General features: G+C 40.7%; 1 protein-coding gene across 1 annotated transcript in view; it reads left to right on the forward strand.

The window, feature by feature from the left end:
• TTLL1B (Tubulin tyrosine ligase-like 1B) overlaps nt 1-13,438 on the forward strand; it is a 586,529-nt gene extending 573,091 nt beyond the window's left edge. The window contains exon 9 of the mRNA XM_080268174.1: nt 13,294-13,438. Coding sequence (XP_080124300.1) covers nt 13,294-13,438 — 145 coding nt within the window. The remainder of the gene's footprint in view (nt 1-13,293) is intronic.
• The last annotated feature ends 6,648 nt before the right edge of the window (nt 13,439-20,086 follow it).

Below are 20,086 nucleotides of genomic sequence, written 5' to 3' on the forward strand. Positions count from 1 at the left end.
ATTTTGGTTGCTGTTCTTTGTATTCTCTCAATCTTGTTTATATCTTTCTTTTTGTGTGGGGACCACACTACCGCTGCATATTCTAACCTGGGGTGGATCATGGCCACTATCAATTTTTTCATCATCTCCTCATCCATATAATGAAATGGTATTCTTATGTTAGTCAGGAGTTTATAAGTCTCTCTAACTATCTTATTAACCCGCCCCGTCCCTTCAACGTATGGGTACGTTGCAACAATTTGCATTTGCCAGTCCCGGCGATGTACCGGTACGTCGTGCAATTGCAAGGTCCCTAATTTGCACAATTTTTAATTTTCGCGCGTGATTTTTCGTATGTATACACGGGACACCTTCCTCTATTCCCCTACAAGATGCCAAGCAGGGACAATGCCTTACACCGCATAACCTCCCCCCTCCCCCACTCACGCCATTGTCTCGGCAATTCACCTGTTACCAGTGACCCGGCCAGTAAAGATATTCAGGGCCAGAGTGATTCCCCAATTGATGACAATGTGGAGGACAATGTTTACATAGCATTAGAAGAAGAAACAGTCAGAAATAATGATCAGGTAATGTGGCAAAAAATGGTCAGGTATGGTGATTAGTTAGTGAGTGAAACAATGCTTATAATGCTTTTATTACTGCTTGAAAACCAATATACTCTCATACTACATATAAATTCGTACCAATAAATAAATAAATACCGTTTATAAGTGGATAAAATAGTTACCCTCCCATAGAACTCGTTTTCTTTGGTGCTAGCATGTTAGAAAACCCAGTCATGTAAGGAGGAACTCCTACATGAATTGAGTATTTTAAACCTTAGTGAGCGATTTCTCTATGAATTTTCGATGTTTCTCACCAAAAGCGAAGGTTTTAGCGAAAATTTTTTTTTCGAAAATACCTCGGGATTGGGGGATGTCAGAGGTGCAGAAAACCTCGGGACGTGACGGGTTAATGTGCTTTTCAGGTGACAAACTATCTTGGACCAGCACTCCTGAGTCTTTCTCTTCTCTCATTTTTGTGATTAATTCATTACCCAACAAATAATTCATTGATGGCCTCCTGGTACTTTTACCAATTTCCAATATTTTACATTACATTAAATTTCATTTCCCACTTCCGGTTGCAATCATGTATCCTATCCAGATCCTCCTGCAGCATTTTACAATCCTCCTCAACCTCTACCTTCCTCAAGATCTTTACATCATCAGCAAATAGACTTGCATAACTGTTCACTCTATCTACCATATCATTTACGTAAATCAGGAACATTACTGGCACCAACACCGAGCCTTGGGGGACTCCACTTGTTACTTCCCTCCATCCAGACATCCTATCCTTTATTACTGTCCTCATTTGTCTGTCTCTTAAAAAGTCTCTCATACATTCCAGGAGTTTCCCCTTCAGTCCTCCTATATATTCTAGTTTCCACATTAGTCTCTTATGAGGTACCTTGTCAAAGGCCTTCTCTAAGTCTAAGTACACAAAATCTCTCTCCTGTAGCACGTCAATCGCTCTTGAGTAAAAGCTCAACAAGTTAGAAACACATGACCTTCCACTTCTGAATCCAAACTGACATTCGGCCAAAATATTCATCTCTTCTAGATATTTTATCCATCTGTCTTTCAGGATTCTCTTGCACAATTTTGCGACCATGCTGGTTAGCGACACTGGTCTATAATTCAGGGGTTCTTCCCTGTTTCCTCCCTTATAAATTGGTACCACATTTGCCCTCTTCCATTCTTGTGGCACTTTCCCCTCTTCCAGAGAACACATGATTAAACTGAATTTTATCTGCTAGTTGTTCTCTGCATTCCTTCAGTACCCAATTAGAAATTCCATCAGGTCCTGGGGCTTTCCTTACATCATGAATTTCCAATAATTTGTACACTTCCTGTACCTCCACTTTTATATCTATTATCACTGGTACATTTCTAGTCACTCCCTCCCCTTCCACAAACTCTTTTTCATTAGTGAAAACTGATTGGAAACATTTGTTCACTGTTTCAGCTTGCATTGCTGCATCTTTATAGACTTCTCCTTCTACTTTCAATTTATTGATTCCTTCCCTTTGTTTCAATTTGCCATTAACAAATCTATAAAACAGTTTGGGTTCATCCTTGCATTTGTCTATTATACCTTTTTCAAAATTCCTTTCTTCTTCTCTACGTATTCTTGTGTAATCATTTCCAGTTCTTTTATATTCTTCCTTTGTTCTGCTGTTGCCCCTCTTTCTCCAGTTGTTCCACGCCTTATTTCTTTCTTTTTTTGCTATCATACACCTTCTATTAACCACTCCTTTTTCTTGTTTTCTTTCTCTGTTACTCTTGGTACAAATTTTTCCACTCCCAAATTGTAGAGGTTTAGAAAGATATCCCACTTCCTTTGTATCTCTCTTGTTTCTCTGAATTTTCTCCAATCCGCATTTTCAAAAAAGTTTCTCAGTCCTGTGAAATTAGCTTTCCCAAAGTTGTATCTTCCCTGTCTATGAAGCTCGTCTCTTGGCTCGATGTTCCCTATTATCATCTGGAACTCAATGACCACATGATCACTTTTTCCTATAGGACAGAAATATTTCAATGATTCTATTACATCGGGTTCTTTGGTAAACAGTAAATCTAACCTTGCTGGTGTGTCCTCACCTCGGAACCATGTCTCTTCTCTGACCCATTGCATCATCACATTATTCATTATTTTATTTAATAATAAAGTGCCCCACGAATCCTCACTGCCTCCTGAGTCCCATTCCTCCCAGTTCACCTCTTTACAGTTAAAGTCACCCACCAAAATTATGTTATTGCTTTTCTCAATTATTTTTTGTAAATAGCTATGGTCCTTTCACCGCAAGAAGTCCGTTCAGGGTGTGGCAGAATTTGGAATTCCCCCGAGTGCGACATTGCCAATTTGACCACCAATTATTGGATTATCACTACCTACCCCCATCACACCTGTTTCTCTCTCTCTCTCTCTATGTATATATATATATATATATATATATATTGTATATACAGGTAATTCGCACGGAACACGAGGGTTTCGTTCCTACCGTGCCGTGTTAGGTGCGAAATCGCGTATATTTAAACTACTCCGTATTTTGCTCCCTAGACCCCCCAAATGTGTTGTTTTGCTGTTATCTGTCACTAGAAAGCACTTTAAGTGGTTAGAAGGTTTATTTAATGTTATAACTCACAAATACAGTACTCCTAGCAAAACTTCCACACACAAATACTGTACGTAAACACAAGGAAACATTCCGACGCTGATCATAGGTAATAAATTAGGTTAACTGGTACCAGTGCTTTAACTTACAAGTACATACCAGAACAGTACATATTTAACTTAGAAATGCAGTACTGTGATATCGAATGATTTCAGTACATAATCTGTTAGGAATGGCTGGAAAAAAAAAAATGTTATGAATACATTTTCACCTTTTTGATTTATGTTTATGGTAGTTTCGAGTTATTTTTTACGTTATCGTTGTGCCCATGCTTGGAAAAGAGAGCGAAAGAGTTGAATTTTCAGTCCTAAATGAGAAAACTGCACGTCCTCCAAGGCTAGACTCTGCCACAGGAGAATAAGGTGGAGGGTCAGTCCGATTAGCAATAAGGAAGTTGTGTCACAACTTCCAGCTCCCACACCACGAGAATGGCTAAAAATAGAATCGTAATGCAGTTTCAGAACGAACAATAAGTCTAATTATTACGAATACAGATGCAAAGCAGAAATAAATACGTTTACAGACAGGGAAAACGTATTTTTTCCGTCATAACATGTTCATCTTTCTCAATCATTTTACGTTCATCTTTATCATTTTACCTTGTTATTTTCGCGATATATATATTGTTGCCTCGTAAACAGGGTGGTTGTTTGTGTTTTGCAAGGGAGGAAAAAGGTTGTATTTTCTGTCTGGGTCGAGATAATGGGTGTAACTATGTGTGGTTAGGCATGGCCACGAGCGAAAAAATCGTACATCCACTCATCACGATAGCCGGTGGTGAACTGACAGTCTAATGACAGATGATACTTGAGACGGTGAAGTCAAGGTCATGTCCCAGATTTTCGTTCACTTCCCGAAAGTTTTCACAGTTTTCTACAAGTTGCAAACCATTACAGCAAACCTGGGCAAATAGGTAAAGATACCAAGACAAAAATGTATTTTTCTCTTATTATAAGTCTTTAACGAACAAACAAAAAAAAAGGCAATATTCCGACGCCGATCATGGGTAATCATATAAATCAGGTTAACTCCTTTATTTAATGCTTTAATTGCTTACAAGTACATACCAGAACAGTAAATATTTTACTTACAAATACAGTACTGTAGAAAAGCAGTACAGTAAGAGTTTAACGAACAAAAACGGCAATATTCCGACGCCGATCATGGGTAATCATATAATTCGGGTTATCTGGTTACAAGGCTTTATTTAATGATTTAACTTTATTTAAGTGCTTACAAGTACAGTACATACGAGAACAGTAAATATTTAACTTACAAATACTGAACGCACTGTGGAAAAAACGAACAAATAAAAAAGGCAATATTCTGACGCCTATCAGGTAAACTGGTTATAAGACTTTATTTCTTGCTTTAACATTATTTAATAGTACTTTAAGTTGCACATAAACTTACCAGAACAGTACGGTACTGTAAATATTTAACTTACAAATACTGTGCTACTGTACTCGGGAATGTCTCACTCACTGAATAATTTCCCGCCTACATCGTCACGTAATCAAAACAAACCGCGCGCTGCGGTGACGTTCGAGGATTTGATATTTCAAAGGCCTCTCCTGCGTTAATTTGTAGTTTTCATAATGGTTTTTAAATCTTACGTTGTCTTATATGTATCCCAGCCCTTACCGTGTATAATTGCGAGCGCGTTCCGTGAGATCGTGTTCCGTGCGAGTTACCTGTATATTATTTATTTCCAATTTTTTTCCACACCACTTATGAGGTAAAAGTCTAGGCGCGTTTTATTTTTAAGAGGTTTCCCCTGTCGGCCTAATCCTCTCTCTGATCTTTAATCATAATTTTCTTCGTCATCAGAACTTTCTGTTATATTGATGAGAGAGAGAGAGAGAGGAAGAGAGAAACAGGTGGGATGGGGGTAGGTGATAATCCGATAATTGGTGGTCAAATTGGCAATTCTACGGCGTGGCAACATGGGAAGAAAGCACTGCCACGTGTCAAAGAATTCATTCAAATCGTTGTTATAATTCTAAAAAGTGATACTCAGTGTACTATATAGCTTCCTTTACTATATACAGAATATAAAAAACAATTTCAAACAGCACATAGATGGGAAATAAGAGAGAGAGAGGCATGTACTACGGTTGATTTGGCAGCATCGCTAGAGGTGATTCACCAGGTGGGCCCCACCCTGAACAGACTTCTTGCGGTGAAAGGACCATAGCCATATCTGACAACATCTCATGGTATTCGTCATCATTCCATGCTCTCGTCTTAGGGGCAACATACACTACAGTCATATCTCTCGCGACTTTCTCTCCAGTTTCTGATTTCATATATATCACTTCAGCCCTGCCTTCTCCCATTTCCACGGTATCTACATTTATGTTGTTCTTCACTGCTATCATCACTCCTACTCCTGTTTTTTCTTTTCGGTCTCTTCTCCACAGATTGTATTTACCATCTCCCAAATGAACATCAAAATCCTCTCTTAATTTGGTCTCTACAAAGCACATGACATCAGGTTCATATTCTCTCAAGAAATCATTAATTTCAATCCTGGCCGATATTAAACCATCAATATTAGTGTATATCACCTTTCAATTATTTTTCATGTTTTTTATACCCTCTTCTCTCCGTCAGTACCACTTCTTCAATTTCTAATATTTCACAGCTATCCCCCTTAGTTTCCTTCGCTTCTATTTCCTTATATACCACTTCCTTACTTTCATATCCAATACTCTCCAAAAAAAAAGTATTACATTCTTCCTCTGTCCTTTTATCATTTTTTTTCCTTTACTTGATCCTTCAATGATTTTAAAACTTCTCTTTCTTCTTCATTTAAATCTTTTCTTATTATAATATTTTCCATTCCAGCCTCTTTGCTTAATTTCCAGGCCATTTTGAGTATATCATTTACTAAACTTCCTGATGTCAACTTGACTCTCATTGGTCTTGTTTCCCCTTTCCTATAAGGCCCTATCCTCCTTACTTCCTCAATTTCTTTTACCCACTTGTCTCCTTCGGGGTCAATTTTGCCTAATATACCTCTCACCAGGTTTGTGTCTCTCTCGAGTCTCACGAATCTAACCTTTTCTTCCTCCTCCCTGTTTCCAAATATTACCATGCATCTGTTCCTTTCTACAGTTTTTCTCACTATTTTCTCTTTTTTCTTCAGTATTTTCACTACATTTTCTTCCATCTTTTTCTTGTTCATTTCCCTTTCTTCCTGGATGATTTCTCTTAAGCTGACCACTTCTTTCTGTTCTTCTTCTACGTGTGCCCACTTTGCTTTATGTTCTTCTAATACACTACTTACCTTCTCTGTTTTATTAGTACTCTCTTCTAGTTTCCTCCTCAATTCAACATTTTCACGCTTCAAATTTCTGATTTCTTCGTTCGCCATCTCACTGGACTGGATAAGACTCTGTATAGTAATTTCCGTATTCTCTGACATGTCCTTTAACACTAAATTCTCCACTTTCTTTTCAAGTTCACTAATCCTCATTATCAATGTTTTAACCAGATCCATGATATTAGTATTTCTATCAAATCCTGGAAATTCAAGTCCCTTAGTGTTTACATTTTCGGCCATGTTGGATGTTGGTTACTGTAGCAAAAACAGCTGTTACCGAAAATACTACAAAACATTCAAGTATATTCTTCCCAATAAATCTTTACATTTTTAGTAGTCTATATTAACTTACAATATATTAAACTTAAAACAAAACCATAGGAGACAGGATAAACATAATTCCTGGAAACTACTTAAGGTATGCAGCCTGGGCCTGGGAGCTGTTGAGAGACACGTCCGTCCGTTGTGGCTGTCTGTGTGTGTGTGTGTGTGTGTGTGAGAGAGAGAGAGAGAGAGAGAGAGAGTCAGTGAGAGTGAGTGAATGAGTGAGTCAATGAGTGAGACTGGGTGGGCAGTTTGGCTTTCTTGTTTCCCTCCCTGTCCCCCTACCCTCCTCCACCCCTGCTTGTCTTCCTCTCCATCCCCCCCCTACCCCCCCTTGGCATACTGCTAGCTGCCTGCCTATCAGTTTTCCAGATGCATCTCAAACTGCACATCCCACCCACCTCACCTTCCTGCAAGTGATGTTTGCTGTCTCATTTTTTAGCAACAGCACTGTTTATGAGGATAATAACATCACCTATGATGTTTCTGTGTCAGTCTCCACTGATTGAGTAAGGTACATGAGAGTTTGGGTTTCGGCCTGGAATGCATCTCTAGCTTTTCATCAGTACCTTATGGGGAAAATTGCTTCGATGTTCGATATACACGCTGACTGAACATTCCCACTGGTACACAACACTGCCGGAAATCAGAGTATGGGTGTACAATGAGGAAAAATTTAGGACATTTTTTCGTCATACGAGTGTAGTATTTTCACTTGTATGATCACTGTGAGCCCATATGAAGCTTAACTGCTCAGTGTGCAATCGTTATTTTCACTTGTACAGTTGCCAGCACACAAGCTGCCGGTCATTCATTTGTTCCAAGATGGTCCTTGAACTCATCGCTATCACATACATTAGTGTCAATGATGGAACAATGTGTGATGTTGGAGTTCAAGCAATGAGAGAAGTGCAGTGAAGTGAAATAAGTATCAGTTCAGGTACGTTGGAAACTTGTTTTTAGACATTTTTGATGGTAAGTGGCAAATGAAATGCAGTGGAGTGAAGCAACTACCAGTTGAGGTCAGTTGGGAACTTGTTTTTAAGACTTTGTTGGGTGGGTAACCCTTAACCAAGAACATATTCCCACTGAACCCATGTTATCATCATCATCATCAGCAGCAGCAGCCGTTTGAGTGTCCACGGCAGGACCGGCCTATCTCAACCGAAGGGGGGACGATACAGTCTATGTGTCTCTACCAATTGCCTTAGGCTGTCTGGTAGAGATAGTATGTAGGGCGAGAAGTGCTTGTAAGTGTGATTGCTGTGTTGGAGTGGCTTTGGATGTGTGTGTAGTCTATGAACCAAGTGTAATCAGCCCATGCAAGCCGACTGGGTTCAAGCATACTATACAGTACGCGACTGTGGTTCAACCACAACACCTCTTATGTCTGCCAAACCAGTATGTGGCTGGAAGAATGCTCCCAAACTTTATCCTGGTGGGGCGCTAACCCTCATTCTCCCATGTACGAAAATGCACACTCTACGTGAATTCATATATGATAAAATGTTATGTGATGAACATTTTCAAAAACATCCTCATAATAAACCATAGGGGTGTGCTGTACACCTAGTTAGGCTTAGATCAGAACATCACACTGCCCTCCTCAGTTACCAGCTTAGACCTCGGGGGGGGGGGGATCACAGATGACACATGTTGCTCTTGCAGAATAGGCCCACAAAACATTACACCTATATGCATAGGTGAATACTGTACATAATAGCACAGCTCCTCACATGAAGACGCACATACAAAATCTGCAGTGTATGAAACCTTTAGGATGACCCCAAAAGGGCAACTGCTTACCTGCAGTCAACAGGTCTCCTTGGCCAGGCAGACTGCAGTTAGGCAACAACAACAATTCCTTTTGGAATTTGCTAGGCTTCTGTTATTGCTATTACAATTTATTGACAGGGAGACAGAATTTCAGCATTGTTTGTAGAGTTTATGGATGGCTGTGTTGTGCCACTTTATGTACAGTCTTAACCATTTCAGTAAACCTGTTCTTCTGTTATAAGTAAGGATGAAAGGACTACGTGCATGAAAGACATTCAGTGGTACACACATGTTGGCATCAGGCCACCATCTTTTTTTTTTCAGTTGATAATGCTGGATTTAAACATACAGTGTTATGTCAGTGGTAGGTGGGGGTACCCATCATCCACCCACATGGTGTGGTGATACCCTGTTTTTTGGGGGGTAACTTCACATTGAGTGGCAAGCCAAATGATTTCCTGTAAACCAGGATATCATTTACAACGCTAGGTGGTAACCATATAACCAACCAACACGTGTTCCCTCCGTGAAAACAGTGAATTGGCGGAGGGTTAGTGTCCCTTCCCGGAAAACAACTAACCAATAATATGAACATTAAGCCTCGAACCAGGACTGACCAAAAGATGACGACTAAGGACCAAACAAAGGACTTGGTGTGCATAGCTACATAGAATGTAAGGGGTGTGAATGATGAGGTGAAAGAGAGAGAGATTGTACAGGTGCCTGAGGGTGCAAAAGTGGATGTACTGTATGTGGATTAACTGAAATTAAATGGCTAGGTGAGAGTGTGAGCAAATGGGAGTATGGATGGGGTATATGTGCAGGAGTAGGTGAGAATGAGAGGGCAAAAGGTGTGTGTATTGTTATGAGTAACTGTTGGAAGAAAAACATAAGAGAGTATGGATCAGTTGGCTCAAGGATTGTGTGGGTAAGAGTGAAAGTTGGACTACAAATGTGTGTGTGTAGGCGCCAATGCAAGATCGTGCAAGAAGAGTGAGAGAAGAGTTTTGGACAAATGTGGAAACGTGCTTGGAAAAGTTTGAAAGGAATGAGAGAGTGTTCTTGACTGGAGATGTGAATGGAAAAGTGGGGAATGTGAAGGTGGATGGAGTAGTTGGTAAGTGGGGTGTGCCTGCAGAGGTGGATGAGAATGGCAGTGCCTTAGTGGACAATTGTGCCGGTAGGGGGTTGGTGATAGCTAATACCCTCTTCAGGCACAAAATGATCCACAGGTATACATGGCGAGTAATGAGAAGGGTGGATGGTGATCTAAATGAACGGAAGGCAATGATTGATTATGTGTGTGTAGATGAAAGGATGAGAAGGTGTGTGATGGATGCAAGAGTATATAGAGTATACAGAGGGAGTGGACTTTCAGACCACCACTTGGTGGTGGTCAGAATCAGTGTTCAAACAAAATGGAGAAATAGAAGAAGGGAAGGACAGGAGGAAGTAGTTCTTACAATGAGGGTAGAAAAGTTACAAGAGGATGGAAAAAAGGCAGAATATAAGAGGGAAGTGGAGGAGGAATTGGGTAAGTACAGATTGCAGCAGATGGGGGACATGGAAGGTGTGTGTAAGATATTCATGGAAGAAATCTGTGCAGCATGTGAGGTGGTCTGTGGGATGAAGAGAAGACAAAAGGGCATGCAGGGAACAGCATGGTGGACTGAAGAGGTGAGAGAGGCTGTGGCACAAAAGAGGAAAGCATATTGTGAGTGGATGAAAAACGGAGGCGTGGAAGAAGTTGAGAGACGGAAGAAAGAGTTATATGTAGAAAAAAAGAGAGAGGTGAAAAGATTAGTGAGAGAGAGTAAGAAGAGAGTGGATGAGGAATTTGGAAGGAATTTGAGTGTAAAGTGGAGGGAATGTAAGAAAATATTTTGGAAAGAGGCGAAGAGAGTCAGACAGGGTGGCAGAGAAGTTAGTAAGGGAGTGAAAGATAAAAATGGTAGATTACTAGTGGAGAAGGAAGAAAAAGTGAGCAGATGCAGAGAACACTTCAATGAATTGTTGAACACAGAGAATGAAAGTAATGCAAGTATAAGTGGCTGGGGAATGGCTGGAAGAAGGAGGGATGTGAGAAGAGAAGAAGCAATCAGTAGGATGGAAATTGTGGAAGCAATGAAGAAAGTTAAAATGGGGAAAGCCCCAGGAATTGATGGAGTGTGTGGTGAAATGCTGAAGCATGGGGGAGAGATAGTAGTAGAATGGATGTGGAAGATGTGCAGATTGGCCTGGGAGGAAGGTTGAGTCCTGGAGGACTGGAAGTCAAGTATAACTGTTCCCCTGTACAAAGGAAAAGAGGAAAAAGAAATGTGTGGTAATTATAGGGGCATTTGCCTTCTTAGTGTAATAGGAAAAGTATATGGTAGGACACTTATTGACAAAGTTAGGGAAATAACAGAGGAATTAGTTGGAGAAGAACAGGGAGGTTTTAGGAAGGGAAGAGGTTGTGTAGATCAGATATTCATTCTTAGATCCATAGTGGAAAAGTTTCTAGAGAAGGGAAAGAAGTTGTATGCAGCCTTCATGGATTTGGAGAAAGCATATGACAGGATGGATAGACAACAATTGTGGAATGTATTAAGAATATATGGAGTAGATAGGAAATTGCTGAATGTCGTGAAGAGTATGTATGATGGTGCTAAGGCTGCAGTGCGTGTGGATGGTGAACTGAGTAAATTTTTCTATTTGAAGGCTGGATTGAAACAAGGATGTGTCATGTCTCCATGGTTGTTCAATCTGTATATGGATGGGGTTATACAAGAGATACAAAGTAGGGGAGTGGATGTTGAAGTGGCCCTCATGAGAGAAGGCAGTGTTTGGAAACTCCCTGTACTGTTGTTTGCAGGTGATACTGAATTGTTAAGTGAAGACGAAGGGGAGCTGCAAGGCTTGGTGGATGAGTTTGGGAGAGTGTGTAAGAAACTGAATCTGAAGGTGAATGTAGGGAAGAGTAAAATTATGGTCTTCGAAAGAAGAGAAGTCAATGAATATACAGTGAGGCTGGATGAGGAGGAAATGGAAAATGTGAGTGCGTTTTAAGTACTCAGGTAGTGTGATGAGTAAGGATGGAAGTTTAGAAGGCGAAGTGCTAGAAAGGGTGCAGCAGGGAAGAAAGGTTGCTGGCTCCTTGAAAGCAGTGATAAGAAACAGGGAAGTGAGCATGGAAGTGAAAAAGCTACTACACAACAATATTGTGATACCAACTCTAACGTATGGAAGTGAAGCTTGGACGTTGTTGGAAGGACACAAGTCAAGAGTGAGAGCAGTGGAAATGAGTTATTTGAGAGGAGCATGTGGAGTCACATGGAGAGATAGGCTGACAAATGAGGAAGAGAAGGAGCCGTGTGGTGTGGATGTGGATGTGATAGGAAGCGCTAGGAGAAACACATTAAGGTGGTTTGGCCCTGTGGAGAGGATGGAGAGTGAGAGACTGATGAGGAGAGTGTATGTGAGTGAGGTGGAGGGAGGGAGAGGGAGGGGGAGGCTGAGGATGAGATGGAGGGATGGAGTGGAAAGCTATATGAGGGAGGGTGGTGTGAGTTGGGAGCAGGGCAGTGAAATGGTGGGGGACAGAGTGACATGGAGGCGATTTGTTTGTGGCCACCCCTTGCGGGATTAAGGCGTCTGGCAATAGATAGATAAATAGTTGTCAGAATGTCAACCCTGGCTGTCCCTGTGGATGACCTTGCTACTTCAGCATCTATGTGATACATTCTCATTTACTGTGTCTAACAAATCTTCACTTTATACTCACATGCTGAATCTCTCTTTCATTGGTGATTTAATTCAAGTGTCAAGCCGTCCCTGTGGATGACCTTGCAACTTCATTCTCTTTGTGATGGATTCTCAATCACTGTGACTCACAAAGATCCACTTCATACTCAGTTGCTGAATCTCACTTTCATTTGATGATTAAATTTAAGTGTCCAGCCTGAAGATGGTGGAGAAGGATGAAGAGTTATGAGGCTAACAGCTGATCCTGGTAACTCCTAGGTGTGCCACACAAAATGTACCTTACCCCTTCAGAAGTCAGATTTAGTGATGGCAGGCAAGCCAAGCTGGTTTGCCAGTAGGCATGCTCTGCATATGAATTTCATTGAGCAGACATTCGCTCCACAAGCTGTGAGAAGGGTGTGTATGCATTACGGTACCTGTGGGCTTGCTCTATTTTTTTCATCATTCCCATTCATCTGTTTTTTTCATGTTTGCTCATCTTATTCTTATATTTTGTCCATGTGTTCGTTTTTCAATTTTCATCATTTACAGTTGTATTTTCAGACATGCCCACATTAAATTTTCTTCCAGATTCATGAGTTACATGACTCTCCTGTCTGCTGACTTCTTGCACTCAATATATTACCTGTATTGGGTGGTAACCATATAACCAAACATATACGTGCTCCCTATTGTGAACAAGTGGGTTGGTGAAGGGTTGGTGCCCCTCCCTGTAAAACAACTAACTCAGTGTCAAATGGCCACCCTTTACGGGATTATGGTGTCTGGCAATAGATAAATAGATAGATAGGGAATACAGCATATATTATCTCCCCAGTTTAGAATCCGATGTAGAAAATAATTATGAATTCTTGTTTTAGTAATATCTCAAAAAGCCAAATCTCTTTCTTTTTTCAAGTGTGCACTGGAACAAGATACCAGCCCCAGATAAATATGGAGACTTTGAGCTGTTGCTGGATGAAGAGGTATACCAGAGCAGCGACCACTCCTCTGGCCACCGCAACAGGACCTCTGATCGTCACTCTGCCCCACGGTGGAAGTAGCCCATGGCCAGAAGAGGCACTGGGCCAACCTCAACACACTGATGCATGGTTTTGTGTACGTGTTTCATGGTACAGAACCTCTTCAAGTAATACAGATCCATGTTGTACTTTATTAAAGTTATTACTAATATCAGGTCATGTATATATATACAGTAAAAGTCCATTAACCCAAATGACAGTGGACTGAGAATCATTTGGATTATCAAATTTTTTGGATTTTTAGACGGAACCCCTAAGACACTTAATATCATGTTTAAACTGAAATTTTACCGAATGGATCACTTTTCAGTCATTCATAATACAATGTGGCACATATTAACATTACGCATTACACAAATTTTTTACTTAATAATGTATTACTGAAGACACAAACTGTAATTGGTAAATTAAGAGATGTTATGGGTTGTTTTAACTCACTAGTAATGCATAGTGTTGAAAACAGCAGTTGTAGGCAGGTAAATCCAAATGGAGGGAGTAAGTCCAGGTTAATAATAATATGCATGTATTGTAAAAGCTCAATTCCCACTGTCACTAACTCAAGAGTTGCCACTGATCACTAGCTAGGTCAATATGAAAGTCAGGCTACTCATGCAGAGACCACAGAAGTCGCATATATTTAAAAATCTCTCCCGTGATGGTTATTAACCCCTTAACCGCGGGGCGTCACTTTCGTGACGCTTGGGAGCAAGGGATCATACCGCGGGGTGTCGCTTTTGTGATTCTGTGTTATTTTGAATTCACCCGGGCTTCCAAGTGGTGGTTTGTATCATCTATCAGTATTGCCAATGTCCAACACTAGTCAGCACTCCTAATTTCATCTGTACTCCCATCCATTGTTGACAATTTAGCCATTTCTCCCCGTTCTTGACTCCCCTTCCTACCCCCCCCTCCATTACCCTATCCTCTCGCCTGCCCGGCCGTGCTACGCTAAGTATATCTTCCCTGGAAGTTTTCACTGATTTCATCCATTGAAATAAGCCCTATGCCCTATTCTTATACCAAATAATATATACAAGAAAGAAAGAAATAAGGTAAGTGAGAGTGCCATACACCTGGAATTGGCTAATTATCACCTGACAACACCTCACGTGCACTCGTTCGCTAATTTTCGCTGTTTATTTTCCCTTGAAATATGCCGTATAATCTATTTTCGTAATAAATATACATATAAGGAAGGAAGGGAGAAGCCTAAGTGATATTTACATTCACCTGGAACTACCTAATTTATAATGTATTGTCTAGACTTCCTGCCAATCATTTCATTGCTATATATTAGCTGCTGTCAAGAGGCTAACGATGGCAGTAATGCATTTCCCTAGGTAGGCCACCGCCCCGGCCCACCCTTATCAGTTCACTCTCATCTTCCAATGTGGAGGTACGTCTGTTTGCTCTTGCTAACTTCAGGGACATTTCACCTCTATGCAAAGGGCCCTGTGACCTTTACCTCCTACTAAACCTCATGTGGAAAGAGGTAAAGGGCTGACAATTGATAAAAGAGTGACTACGATCTTTCTATTGAGTAAAACAGTGCAAGTGGAATTGTAAATAATGTGTAAACTGCAAGTGAAAGTAATGAATGTAAATATACGTGAAAAGTGGAAAATAGTTTTACAGTATAAGTTACTTCAAGTGACAGTGCATAACACAGTGTAAATAAAATAGAAATGTAAATAACGTAAATAAAATAGAGAACGTAAATAGAAATGTAAATGAGTAGTATTATAAGGATACGAGCATATACCCTAGGAGTAATGAAAGTGAAAGTTTCACTCTAGCATATCTGAATACTATGAGTTATGAGAGTGAAGGGGAAAGTGACATTCACTCTCAATGCTAGTATACAGGACGAGAAAGTGAATGCTACTTATTTTACTGAAAGAAATTGAATGCCTACAGTGACAATAAACTAATACTACTGAAGGAAACTTATGGATAAAGACTGTAGATATATATAAGTGTTATATAGTAATAGAAATATAAAGTGTGAGGGGTTTTATGAATAATAAATGACAGAATACCAACAGCGAATTAGCGCAAGTGGGAAGGTCATACGCGCTCGTATTTTCATTGCTTTCACAGTGGTTTTTATTTGGAGTATGGATCCCAAACTACTTGATAATCATAGAGTAGTGTTTATAGTGTTAATATCTGGCTGTGGTAATCATATTACGGGTTGTCGGGAAGTGTAAAGTGGAGACTTCGTTACCCAACTTCAGAGGTCTCCACAAGTCCTACGGTAATCGACGAAGGCTCAACAAACATCCCAGGAGAAAGCTGAAGGTATGTGCCATATGCATATATAATTTTAATATTCTAGGACTAATAACTGGTTTTTGACAAATATTTTTTGAGAGTCTGTCGGAGCCTGAATAACCCCGCTGGAGATGCAAAACATTGGGAAACATGCCCGCGGTGTAAAGGTTAATATACCGTATGTAAGCTCTTCATGATATTATTCTTTAGTAGTTATACTAATTTCCTAGATATGCTTTAGTGCAGTAAATGCAGGAAAACGTTACTATAGAAGCCGTGAAAACACACCAGGTGTGACAGCATTTATCACATATTTATAAGTTTTTAGCTGCACCTTTGGTTTGAAACGCATATAATTTAGTTTTCTAAAAGAACAATGCTTCATCTCCAAAATGATGAAGAAAATCTGCAATGTTTTTCATATGAAAATTGTACAATGTTTAAAGCTGAAATCATGCAAAGACGAGACCGCTGGCCAAAATCCGACTATGCCGAGGGCTCCAAAATCCCAGTGGGGCAGTAGACACACGTGAGCTATTATCGAAACGTACGATCTCGAGCCATGTTGTGCTAATATTTCTTAACGAAGAATTGTTACTTGTTTCTCATAACACTATTTATTATTGTTTTGATGGACAAATACATGAATGGATGTAAAATAAAGCTTATCAGTATTTAAGCAAGGAAAGAATAATAATCAACCCAATACAGAGATGGTAGAATCAGCCCACCAATTTTTTATTTTATTTGACTATATGACTGTCTCTCTTCCTTGTAGCTGTGAGTAAAATAATGTTGTTATAATTTCTCCCTTCCTTTTAGTGACACAGAGCGCACATAAAATGAACGGGGTTTAGCTGATCAACTTTGATGTCAAAAATTAAAGAATCTGATGAAGAGTAGCAGTTTTTCCTTGGTTAGTAACATGGGGAATTCGCCGTCAAAATATGGACGATTCTCCGTCAGGACGATTCCCTGTCATTTATCTACATATCAGTTTATTAGCAAGTACACTAGTTTTTGAATACTTGTACCTCGTCAAAGTCGTTTTAAAATATACCCAGGATGTTGTAGTCTATCTATCTATCTATCTATAGCCCGACGCCCTAATCCCGCAAAGGGTGGCCGCAGACAAAACGCCTCCAAGTCACTCTGTCACCCACCAATTGACTACCCTCCCCCCAACTCACCCCCCCCTCCCTCATATACCTCTCAACTCCATCCCTCCACCTCATCCTCGGTCTACCCCTCCCTCTCCCTCCCTCCACCTCACCTACATACACCCTCTTAGTCAGTCTTTCATTCTCCATTCTCTCCACATGTCCAAACCACCTCAGCGTATTTCTCCTAATATTTTCAACCACATCCACATCTACCCCACAACGTTCCTTCACTTCTTCATTCGTCAACCTGTCCCTCCACGTCACTCCACATGCTCCTCTCAAGTAACTCATTTCCACTGCTCTCACTCTTGACTTGTTCCCCTCTTGCAAGGTCCACGCCTCGCTTCCATACGTCAGGGTAGGGATCACAATACCATCATGCAGTGACTTCTTAACTTCCATACTCACCTCCCTATTTCTCATCACGGCTTTCACTGTACCAACAACCTTTCTTCCCTGCTGTACCCTTTCACGTACTTCATCCCCCAAAGTTCCATCCTTACTCATCACACTACCCAAGTACTTGAATGCACTCACATTCTCCATATCCTCACCATCCAACCTCACTGCACACTCTGTGACTTCATTCCTCTCAAACACCATAACTTTACTTTTGTTTACATTAACTTTCAGCTTCCTCCTCCTACACACTGTCCCAAATTCATTCACCAAACCTTGCAACTCCCATTCATCTTCACTCAACAATACTGTATCATCAGCAAACAGTAACACCGGAAGCTTCCAAATCTCACCCTCATTCATTAGGGCCAGCCCCACATCCACTGCCCTACCTTGCATCTCCTTTACAACCCCATCCATATATATATTAAACAGCCATGGAGACATCACACACCCCTGTTTCAGTCCCACATTGAGATCAAAGAACTCACTCAGCTCACCATCCACTCGCACAGTAGCCCTAGCTCCTTCGTACATACTCTTCACAGCACTCAACAATTTCCCCTCCACTCCATATATTCTTAATACCTTCCACATACCTTGCCTATCTATTCTGTCATAAGCTTTCTCCAAGTCCATGAAGGCAGCATACACTTTCCTTCCCTTCTCTAGATACTTCTCCACTAAACATCTTAGAACAAATATCTGATCTACACACCCTTTTCCCTTCCTAAATCCCCCTTGTTCTTCTCCAACTAGCTCCTCTGTCATATGCCTAACCCTATCAATGACTATTCTACCATATATTTTACCAGTCACACTAAGAAGGCAAATACCCCTATGGTTACCACATACTTCTCTCTCCCCTTTTCCTTTGTACAGAGGAACAATTATACCTGATTTCCAGTCCTCTGGAACCCTTCCCTCTTCCCAAGCCAATCTACACAACTTCCATATCCACTCCACAACAATCTCACCCCCATACCTAAGCATTTCACCACACACTCCATCAATTCCTGGGGCCTTTCCCAGCTTAATCTTCTTCATCGCTTCCTCTACTTCCGACCTACTGATCTCTTCCTCCCTCCTCTCATCTCTTCTTCTCCCAGCCATTCCCCAACCACTTATACTCACACTGCTCTCACTCTCTACATTCAACAAATCCTCAAAGTGCTCCTTCCATCTCCTCAATTTCTCTCTCTTCTCCACCAACAATCTATTATTCCTATCTTTCACTCCCCTACTATTTCCCCTTTCACACTGCCTTACTTTCTTTACCTCCTTCCAAAACAATTTCTTACTCTCCCTCCATTTCACACTCAGATTCCTCCCAAACTCTTCATCCACTTTCTTCTTACTCTCCTTCACCAGTCTCTTAACCTCCCTTCTCCTGCTCACATATACCTCTCTCTTCTCTCATCTTCTCCCCTACCTCTACTCGCCAACCATTCACCATATGCCTTCTTCTTTTGTTCCACAGCTCGTTTCACCTCATCATTCCACCAAGCTGTCCCTTGCACACCCTTGCATCTCCTCCTTACTCCACAAACCGCCTCACACACTGCGCCTATCTCTTCCGTGAATATCTTACATACGTCTTCCACCCCTTCCATCTGCTCTAGCTCATACCTTCCCAATCTTTCTTCCACTATGCTCTTATACTCTGTCATTTTCTCACTATCTTGCAGTTTCTCCACTCTTCTCACAGGAGCGGCTTCCTCTTGTCTTCCCCTTCGTCTCCTCAACCACTTTCTTTGCAGCTCTACCTTGGCCATCACTAAGTGATGGTCCGAGACTCCATTCCCCCACCCTCTCCACACTCTTGCATCCAACACTTGTCTTCTCATTCGCTCATCCACACGCACGTAGTCTATCATTGCCTTTCGTTCAACAAGTTCACCAATGGAAATTAATGAAGACAGCTATGGGTGACGCTAGAATATAATTCAAAGTCAACTACAGTGAGGTAGAAACAAGTTAATTATTGTCTAAAAGTGTAACTTATAAATGATATCCAAAACCTACGCTATTGAATGAACATAGACTTTGATAGATCCATCTGAAAATTAGTAATTAAAGTATTAGTTAATCGATAATAAGTATATTATAGTATGACGCAGAATCGTCCAGGGTGTGAATTTTCCTGACAGCAAATTGTCTTATTGCTGTGACGGCGAATTGTCCCGAAACCATCAGTGGATTTACCTGCCTGGTTGTTCATGCACTTCAACCAGTCATGGAAATCAGCCTGCCTGACAGCCTGCACACATTTCTTGTAGAACTTGTTTTGCAAGATATGGTACCTGATCACCTCAGCCCCATTGTAAAGATTATTTTGTTCAATGAAACACACCAGTTTATCAAAGTAAAACAAAAGCTTTCTTCCATGAAACTTCCATGACCACACCGCTCAGCACTTCAGTGCATTTGGCGCCCAGTTTGAATTTTTACTCTTGGAGTTTTTGTCAGCCTTCTTCAGAAATTCGGATTATTGGGATTTTTGGATTATCAGTGCTCAGATTAATGGACTTTTACTGTATATGTGTGTGTGTGTGTGTGTGTGTGTGTGTGTGTGTGTGTGTGTGTATATATATATATATATATATATATATACAGTGGGTGCAGAAGTAGATGAGACCTACTTGACTTAGCCCTTTAAAATGCCTGCAGCCTGACAAAAAATATTAATAAAAAATAGAAATAAAAGGCAAACCAAACAAAAACTCACCCTAATAGGCTGTCATTTCTCCCTTTGCCTTCAGCACATCCTTCATTCTCTTTGGCATGCTGTCGGCGAGTGATTGAAAATATTCTAGATCCATCTGTGTGTCCC

The sequence above is a fragment of the Coenobita brevimanus genome, chromosome 26 (genome assembly GCF_032717465.1).
Source record: "Coenobita brevimanus isolate Jiangsu-jjx chromosome 26, ASM3271746v2, whole genome shotgun sequence".
Taxonomy (NCBI): Eukaryota; Metazoa; Arthropoda; class Malacostraca; order Decapoda; family Coenobitidae; genus Coenobita; species Coenobita brevimanus.